The sequence below is a fragment of the Tauraco erythrolophus genome, chromosome 7, assembly GCF_009769465.1.
Source record: "Tauraco erythrolophus isolate bTauEry1 chromosome 7, bTauEry1.pri, whole genome shotgun sequence".
Taxonomy (NCBI): Eukaryota; Metazoa; Chordata; class Aves; order Musophagiformes; family Musophagidae; genus Tauraco; species Tauraco erythrolophus.
The window spans coordinates 27916554-27927038 of record NC_141471.1 but is presented as its reverse complement, the minus strand read 5'-3'; the positions used below and the strand labels follow the sequence as shown (position 1 = coordinate 27927038).

Genomic DNA, 10485 nt, shown 5'->3' with positions numbered 1-10485 from the left:
TCCTGCCTGTTGCCATGCACATTCTATACTGTTCAGACCAAAATACTCTTACAGCCATATTCTCCTGGCCGCCTTCCTCTTCCTTGGGCACCCCTTCTCCAGCCTTACTCCCACCGCAGCTCTGTACCTGCTGCCTAGCCCTAACTCCCCAGACAAGCCACGCCAAGCACCATCTAGACCAAAATATTCTCATAGTCATGTTCTCTGGGGAACCTTAGCCCCTTTACAGCTCCCTTCATCAGGAGCTCTAGGCATCCTCTGTCTCAAATCTAATTTCAAACATGAACGAAAAATCAGGCTCAGGTCAGCAAAGCCTGAATTATAGAGGTTTAACTGCTTTTATCATTAATGAAACTGGTAATTCTTCTGACATTTTCTAATGGCCATGACTTAAATCTTTTGCTATGTGAAGCAGCGCTTCAGTGAAGTAGCAACTACAGAAATGAACTAACTAAAGTTGGACATATTATTTTCATAATTACTGCTCTGTATGATGAACTGAAAAATTTAACCTGTGCAGAGACAAAGTTCAGAGTATTTTCTAAGTTAAGAACTGAGTAACGTTTCAAAACTGTTCTCAATATCACAAAAAAACTGTAAAATGTAAATGACTCATCACCACCATCACTTGAAAGAAGAAGCTAAGAATTCTTCCAAGTAAAGATTTTATTTTTCATATTGAGTCTAATGACTTATTTTATATTTCACACATTATTAATAATCTATCATTACTTACAAACATGCTTGCCTTGGACTCATCTTGAAGTACCCTCCTTGGTTAAATAATGCCACACAACGCCTTTTCATATGACAGCTAAACACTACCTGTTTGTTTGCAGCAGCATGAATCAAGCCAGGGGTACTCAATCACTGAGAAACCCCTTTGCACAGATTTTGGGTTTCCACAGGAGGCAAGTACTTTATATCATGATATGATGGGTCTTTCAATAAAAGATGGGAATTATCCTGCAGATATTGTAATGCTTTAAATTGTAGTTTCAGAGAGCCTGCTTGAAAATTGCTATGTAGTTATTCAGAATATCTGATGCAACTACTGAATATAGTTTTATTTTCTGTTAGGAGACTTTGTTTTGCTATCAGTGTTAATGATTAACTAGGCTTTTCACAAAGATGAAGTTAACAGGACGCTTTACAGTTGATGCATTTTATTGCAGAACTGGCTGCTCCTGACTGAGAGGATTACATATCCCTTTCCCAAGTGAATGATCAGTCAGGCTCTGAAAGAGAAAATCAAAGGGCTATTTCTCAGCTGACTGAACATTCAGTCAGTGCAAAACGAACAACACACAAATCAAGACAAATATAAGAATGGTCAAAGAAAGATATTATTTTTTCTCAGCTGACAAGCTCCTTTCAGATGCCATCTAGGGAAATGAAAGAAGTGGCTTGTGATTGAACATTAACTTCTGTAGCCCACTCAAACATGTGAATAATGAGAGGAACAGAAAATACAGATCATCATAGAGCAGTAGTGAGCAACTCCAATTTTCAACCAGAGAAATGTCACACACAATGCCAGTCGTAAGCTTAAAGCTTTCTGGCTGAGCCCAAGCATACCCTTCAGAAAAACGTTCACTTAAATTTGAAGTAATGGATGAAGTAATGACACCTTAAGGTGTCAGCTTCTTCACTTCCCTTCATAATTTTTAAGCCTGTGATAAATCAATACTTCACCTTTAACCTGATATATTATTTCCAAGATCTGTAAAGACATCTGCAAGTTCAATTTGGGAGACTGTATACTTCAGTAGTTTCAGAACAATGTTATCAAACTCATCAAACCCCTGCTATGTAGCGCCTTCTGACTTCACTTCTGTGGGGTTTCCACAGCAGAACAACCTTTTGCCTGGCCGAAAAGCTAGAGGTGTTCATCGATAAGGAACATGTTAAAATACAGCTTTTAGAAGAGAGGATCAACCTTTTAAAGTTTATTCTTACACTGTTTACCTATGTTCATGTTTGGTGTTGTTACTAATGTAACACATTACTAATGGATAAAAACAGAAGTAGAGAAGGCATATAGGTAGACTTAATTGCTAATGTATGAGGTAAGTAGTATTTTATTTGCATGCAAATTTACAAAAGGTATGCACTGGGACAAAAAACCAAATCATATGGGTTGGAAGATGCTTAAGAATACTTTTTATTATTAAATGACTACATAGTGAAGTGCTTTTCTAACTTTTAATGAGAATCATTGGCCTGCTTGTGGAAGGTATTGTGTAATACACAGATAAGTCTGTCCCATATGATAGGAAATATTGTATGTTCAAAGGAATTCTTTGAACTGCGCATACCAAGCAAGCAATTCTAGAAGCAACCAGGTTTTATATGAGCATCATGTAAGACTACAAACACCAGTTCATTTGTTTAGTGGGCAAGGTTTATGGTACAGCTTCCTCTTCCAATTGATTAGTGTAGTTTCAGTGCTGTAGGGTGAAAACTGAACTTCCGAGCAGAAGACTATGATAATCAGAAATACAAAGTAACAGCCTGTGTTAGCAAGCTTGAAAGGAGGTGTATTTAATAAGAGTTTAAACATTCAGATACACTAATTATTTTCCTAATCTAATGTTGAGCAGAATTCTTTTTCGTAAGTACTGATTGTTTAAAGCTAGTTTGAAGCCAAAAGAACACGTGGGAGGTCAACATCTGTAAAATCTAAATCACCTTCAAAAGTGATATACCATTTGGAATCTCTAGCTTTACTCATTGCTAAAGCATCTGGGTTTCCAGTAGTCTTTAACACGTCTTTGGCAAATCTGTTTTCATTAAACAGTTTAAACTCAGAGCACTGAACTGCTGTCTTCTCATAACCACATCAGGTATTCAGACCTTACCAATGAAGTCTGCGAATTTTACAGCTTTGAGTTATCATGACATACATTAAGTGAACAACACCTTCCTATGAAAATAATAATTCATAATAACTATTGCTGGGAAAATTTCCCAATACTGAGTCTAGTTTACCTGCCATCTCTTTCTGCTGCCCCACCTTCTGTTACTGTTTTGACAAATATTCCCAGTTTTTCAAGGCCTGCATCTGCTCCGACTCCCATTCCAATAATGCTTATGCCAAGTCCATCTTCATCTGTGAAAAGGCAAGTAGAAATTTCTTACATTTGATTTATATAGTTGTTTGGTAGATAAACATTTAGGCTTTGCTTCCTCTTGGTTTTCCATGTCAGTAACATTATTATCCTTCTGCTTCCTTTAAAAAACTTTATTATTCTACCATTTTAATTACACACAAAAAAATATCACCTTCACCCTTACGAGATATCACCTTCATTCTTACAGAAGCTCAGAACAACAATCAAGATTTTTACTCTTCCAGTGGAGAATGAAAACATTGCATCAAATACTGTGTAAAATCATGTGTTAATGGGGTGACACAAAACAATTCCCTTAGGGACATAAAGAATTGCATGTCTCTGAACTGCTTTAATTCCTTATCAAACAATTCTTGAAATCCAAAAAGCCAAGGTGACTACAACAGATTCACGGAAATTCAAGATAGGCTCTGTAGGTATGTATGAACCTCCTCGGACTTTTAGACCAGCGCCACAGGAATCGGAAATGGCACACAGACTCCATACCTTTTTCTAGTTCAACTGGGAAGAGCTCCAGCTTTTCCACACGCTTCTCAAGTTCATATTCAGCTGATGCAGCCACTGGGTCAACTTCATCATTTCTCCTGTCATAGTCTTCATTGGAATATGTATTGAAAACCTGTAGAAACAGATCAAAAATCACTCAACCAACTACTCCAGAAAGACTGCCAACTTATGAAAATAGCTACTGATTTTGTCCTGAGATGTTGCAGAGTTTGAAAAGGCTTTTACAAGACAAATTTCTTGTGTTCATTCAAATTTCAGGTTTTAAAATTTGTGCTTTTTCATTAAAATAAAGCAAAAGTATGATAGCAAAAGTCAATTGAGTATAAAATATTTTATTGTTTGTGATTATAAACACAGGTGAACCTGAATGACTAAGTTGGCCTATACATTTCAATATTTAAAACACGTACTTCAACTTATTAAGAATGGATTAACAGTAAAGATTCACAGACATGAAAAGCAAATACAGTGAAATGATGATCTGTATACAATCTATGTTTCAGTCCCTATTCCTAATGAAGTTCCAGTTTGCTTTCATCTAACCAAAACCAGACCTGAAGAGTACTAATCTACATTTGACCTGAAGAGTACTAATCTACATTTATGCCACCTATGGATACCATTGGAGATTACACTCCATACTATGTACTAACTTAACATTAGGAGAGTGATATACACAGCCATGAGTGGTTTTTAAGGTTACCAGGTTTGCAGCTTTGTTTCAGCATTAAACCAGTAATTTAACATTGATTGCATTAACCCGATTATATTATTTACTCTACTTTTTATTATACCTTCAACCTGAACATGGCCCTCAATCAGAGATTTTTCAGACGTTCATTAACTTCAAACAGGCAGGAAAAGCCTGTTTTCAGATTTTAGAGGTCAGTTTGCCAGCTTAATTCACTTAACTGTCCACATTTGGCAATAATGAAAGAACACCCATTATCAGTGGTAATAATTTTATTGAACTTCAGTCCCATGCATTATATCATGTTCATTACTTCAAATAAAGGAAAACAAGCTCTCGTATTTCCTCCTTTTTCACAGGCACCCTACAGAAGACACAATTAGGTAGCCATGATTTTCTATATCATTGTTTCCCCTACAACATAAAACATCGCACCATGCTACGTAGCTACATGCATATTCAGAAGCTCTCAAGAAGCCTGCTCTCTTATAGCCTTGCTTGGAGGCTCCTTAACAACTGCCCCCAGAGAAAGCATGCCAGCTTGCTGTCCAGTGCAATGCCAGGAGCTGAGCTCATTTCCACCTGAGGTCCCACCTGCCCCAAAAGCTGTTAGTGCACATTAATTTCTTTTAAATAGTAAATATATTAAAGTTGCAATACAAAAATACTATGCAACACTATCGTTAAGTATAGTAACTCTGTTATGGCTACCAGAAAGCTACTGCAAAAACATCTCAACTTTATATATAGTGGTCAAAGCAGAAGAGACGTTAGTCGCTCCATGGAAATTTCAACTCCTCTATTTCATGTCTATGTGAAACACTTAAAAAATGGCCTCTTCCAAGAAAACTGAGATGATAAACACTTTACAAGAATCCATAAACATAGCTCACACTGATTTTTTAGTGATATTGCTGCAAGAAAATGTCTGTTTTAACTAAATCGTATTCCCAAGAAGCCTTCATAAATATATCCAAGAGTTAAGTAAAGTCACATATTAACACTGTCCAACGCTGCTGAACATTTTATGCTACTTTAGTATGCATAAGATTGGAGAAAAGGAACTGATGCAGAAATAAGCATAAGGAAATATAACAATTTACTTAGTCTAAAATAACCTGCAAAATCTATATGCAAGTTCTGGACATGCAACACACAAATGGAGAAATCGTGCGAACAGCCAACTCCTTCAAAATGTAAGTGATACCCTTCAGCTCCTTCCCTACGCTTCTGTTTATGGACGTAGTAACTGCATCCGTGTCAAGTATTTTGCAAAGGCCTTGAACAATGTATTGATTTCTGCTCCTGTTGTTAATCCCATTGGGTGTCTGAACTCCCAGTTAAAATAGAAAACAAGGTGGTCTCCATGCCTGCTCAACAGCCTGACAGGTGTTCTGAAAAGTCTCTTGTTACTCCACGTCTTTCACAGACCTCTTTTACACAAGATAAAGCCTTCTTCATGTTATGTACCCCTGCCTGCTGCTTCTTAAAACACTTGAATGCAGGAAGAATCATGAACATGGTTTTCTATGTAGGTCATATCAAGTTAGAAAACAATCTGCAGATCTAATGATGTTAGCCTATATGTAGTGAAAAAGAAGCAGGTACGAGACGGAAGACCATCCCATTTATCTTTTGATTGATGACAACCATCTCCGCCCTGACACAAGAATAGATCAAACCAGTCAGAAGAGCCCACTCAACAGCAACGCAAAACCCTGCCACAGGCTGGTGGGTAACCTCTCCTGGCAGCTAACTCCTTCTCTGTTGTTTGCTGTCAAAGGTGACAATGCCCACTAAGGCTTCCATATCTAAACCCAATCTCATTCATGCTGACACCAAGCAAAATAAGGACCAATCAGCAGAGCTAGACCCAACTAAAACATCATTGAGCTAAGGTTTGACCCCAAACTTTTAGGTCTGAAATGCAGCAGTCATGCAAGCCAGTAAAGGTTAAAAACAACAGCTATGAGTTTAGCTTGGATTGTCACATTTATCAACATGACAAGAGAGACCTGTGTTTCAAATGTGGAACAGAGACAGATGTTATCAAGGAAAATGGAGATACAGACACCAGCCATTGAAGGATGGCGAGAGAGGAAGATAGATATTGCTTGCTGGAGACAAAGAATAGATGAGGCTGAGGTACAGAGAAAAATTATGTCACAAAACAAATATATCTATTTCTGGATTCTTTTTCATCATGTTTTCCTTTTGTTCAAAGACTGGCATTAGTATATTGTGGCAGCAGTTTCAGATTTGTTGCAAAGTGACTGGATATGCTTCAGGATAATTTTCTTTCAAAGTAGCAAATCACATACTGACTTCAGATTTGTTGCAAAGTGACTGGATATGCTTCAGGATAATTTTCTTTCAAAGTAGCAAATCACATACTGACTTCTTGTTTGGAATGGTCTGTCTTGAATCACATTAGACAGAAGAGACAGCTTCTTGGATCTTGCTCACTGCTTTGGAATATTAAGATTTGCACACAAGAAGGGAACTAAAGATACTGCTGGTGGTGAATACCGTTATCATTATGTCTCCAAATATATCATGCCACTCTTATCTATCATCTTACCTAAGCATTCGATCTGAGCTTGTAGAATCACTGATAGCATCAAGGTAAAATGGTGTACATTTCTACCTGGCGTTAACTCACCATCTTTTATACGCTGGTCATATGACTTGCCCACTGCCTTCAACATGTTTTTTGACTAGGGGAAGGAGGAGGATATTCTTGTATGTCATTTACCTCATTTTGCATGATCACATTTAATGGTTGACTGATTCTATTAAATGAATCTCTGGAGTATCAAAATGGAAAAAAGAAAATTTGTGCTTGGAAATTTTCTTTCTTTATGAAACAGTCTATCCACCATAGTAACGAACTGCTTGCTCAGTACAGTCATGAGAACTGCCACTCAAGATTTTACTTTGCTAAAAATAAAATAAGCAGTTATAACTTTTTCCTCAAGGTAAGCTTAACTTAAGCAGACCTACTTCACCAAGTCTGTTGCTGCTGTGTTTCCTAGATGGGTGCAGGACTTCAGAGTCACGGGAATTCTCCCATTCCCTGTGATTTCACGGATTTGGTTTTGCTGCCACACTGTCCAAGTACCCACTACAGTAGTCTACTGAGCCACTACTTACAGAAAGCTCTTTTTTGGGAAAATCCAATACATCTTAGTCTCTGGTTGTACCTTTCCAAGTATTTTTTTTTTTAAAAAAAAAGGTGCCATGGAATTCACCTGTGACTTTTATTAGGATTTACAACAGCACTTGTAATCCAGCAACAGAGGAAATAAAAAGCCACCAACAGCAGTGATGACCCAATGGATACCAACACTCAATGTGTACATCAAAACAAACCCTGAATAACTGACAGGCTCACTCCAATGCTGCTGTTAACAGAACATACTTCTGTCTTCTCTAAAGTGAAAGAAAAAGCATCATCAGTGATTCATCCAGCACCAAAATAATGACAAACTATACAATCAAAGAAGCAGGTATTACTGGCACCCCCAGGGAAATCATACGTACACATACATGATTACTTGCTTCCCTTTCAGGGAGCAGTGACAGAGCACAATGTGGAAAAGACATGTCACTAACTATTAAAATATGTTGCAGTCTCTAATGCAAAAAAAAAACAAACCACCACCACATTTGGGTTATAATACTTCATTTTATGAATAAGACCAGAAAAATACAACAGCAGACAGAAATTGATTATTCTTGGAAAAAGTAAAAGTTTTACAAGTTTGGGGCATTTTTCATAGCTCTCAACTAACAAGAACCTTTAAAGAATTTTGCTGGCAGTAACAAGTAGGTAGTGACAGCTCTTTCTTTTTTTAAGGAAGTCAGAATGGAGATGAACTCCGAAGAAGCACATGGGCTATCCTCCCCAGAGGCAACACTGCTTGGTGATACATTAACCATGTTATTAGTGTTGCATACTGTAAACTCTGCAACATAAAAACTGTCTCATCTGATGTGTTAAGAAAGTCCCAAACATATAGAGTATATGCTGCATACACCTATAGTGTGTTTGCAAGTTGTGCTAAGGAATAAGACCTCATTCCAGGCTCCGCTGCTGCTGCCTGCCTTGCTGTCCGTGCGTTTTACTCCTCCAATGACTGGTGGTCCTAAAGAGAAAGAACCACGCAGGAGCTGCGTATTGGTGGACGACACCTTGTTGCAATAGCTGTTCTACCACGCCTTCAGTTACTCAAGTCTAACACATACAAATAGCCTCTCTTCATAAGCAATTCTTGAGTACACCAGGTCATTCCACGCCAGGGGCCACAGCCAATGTATGCTAGTGATGACTGTGTAATACCAATTATGAAAGCATGCTTTCCACCCACTATTGATACTGCTGTCATAATGCCTGCTCCTCATGCCTCTGTTCAGAAAGTAAAAACAGCACGTAAAATCCAACCCGGCCATCTGAGTGGGATGGATCACCATGTACAGGAAAGCAGCGCTGCAAAAAATGGCACACGCACTTACAGTGAATGTTTGCCAGCAATTCATGCCTCTGACATCCACTCTGGGAAGGGGAACAGGCATCACAGCCACTACCTCACCACAATGATGCCATGTAAGACCAATAAACTACTACTTTTCCCCAACATTTGTTTACTTCTGAAAATTCAGGGTAAACTGAATAACTAGGTAACCCTAGTTTGCTAGAGGCCACTTTGAAAGGGACACATGGCCATGGAGTGGTCATTACAACCTGTGCTCCCGACCCCATCACTGACATTACTATATGTGCTGGCTGGTGGCCACCAACAAGCTAAGCTTGACATTATTGCTTAATCTTCAGAAGTATTCTCTAGCTGACGCAGAGTTGTCAATGAGCAGAGAATGGTTCCTGACAGCAAAGGAGACTGGTATTGTTTGCGTGATCAGTAAACATAGCTGATATCTCTCCTTAAACCTGCACAACAATCTATCTACTTCTGCTTTTCCTTTCATCACCATTCTTGGACAAGAACAACCAAAGACACTTATCACAGGCACCACCTGTCCCATTATGGAGAACTGAGATTTTCAGGCACACTTGCGGGCAAAAAAAGCAATGTTATTAGCCTCAGGATGATCCAAAATCCTCTCCGTTTTTCACAGCTACCAAGGCAAGACCAAGGCAAGAATCTGGGCTTCCTGAGTCTTGTATGGAGCCATGGTTCCAGAAAGAGCAGCCACATACTGTAAAGGGTCTGAATGTGGCTTCTCAGAGGAACATCTGATGCTCACTGCTTTAGCGTGTGATGATTCCTCTAGTACACAGGACAAGCTCCATCAGAGTGATAATTGGTATTATCCTTGTGTGCCATTTTTAAAACTTTAAAATTTTGGAACACCTTTGTTCCACGCCTTCTTTGCAGACAGCAGTAGCAACCAAACGGGGTCATCTCTCTGTGTATCTGAGTGAGAAGCCCTGAGAATGATCAAGTCTTCTTCTGGCCGTACTTCATTACTGTGCAAACATCCAATGCAGGAAGGTGAGTAATTACAGAAACACTGTATAGTTTTATTTTTTTGTAAGTCATTTCCAGGGTGTGCAGTGTATTTGCTGAGTAGGGTGACAGAGGGTTCTCTCATGTGGAGGGAACAAAACCTAGCTCAGACAGTGTCCGTATTTGGAAAGTGTGGACCTTAGAGCACAAACTCTAATCTTTCCTATCATCCATTTTCTTCTCCAGGTCAATAAACTAGTCTGTCCTGGACTGAAACCGGGAGAAAACAGAATGTGCAAACACTAAAGAGAACTAATCAAACTGACACCATGGACGCATCCTTCAGCAACCTTAATTATAATGGCAGTAATAACAATTTCTTTTGGCTGATTCTGCCACATATACCGTGTTGACTTTGGGAAATACAAAAACCCAGAGGTTGTCTTTAATGCAGACATGGATGGAAGTCATAAATAGTTTGTATCAGAAGCATTATTATTAACTACAGTAACAGCCTGAATTTCTGACAAGTTTTGTTGTGATTGTTACCAAGAATCCAAATAAGGAAACCTAGTGGCTAAGTAAGTGGTTTGGACATAGGACATTCAGAAAAACGTTACAAGTAGTGGATGACACCTTCAGTATTTTCTCAGTCTAGAGAAGTCTTTAGGTCTAGAGCAGTATG

The 10485-nt window shown here is 38.6% G+C and overlaps 1 protein-coding gene across 1 annotated transcript in view; it reads right to left on the bottom strand.

Annotated features, from left to right (window-relative positions):
• PPP1R9A (protein phosphatase 1 regulatory subunit 9A) overlaps positions 1-10485 on the bottom strand; it is a 147146-nt gene that overhangs the window by 63127 nt on the left and 73534 nt on the right. Inside the window, 2 exon segments of the mRNA XM_086614686.1 lie at positions 2992-3112; positions 3621-3753. Of these exon segments, the coding sequence (XP_086470812.1) occupies positions 2992-3112; positions 3621-3753 (254 nt within the window).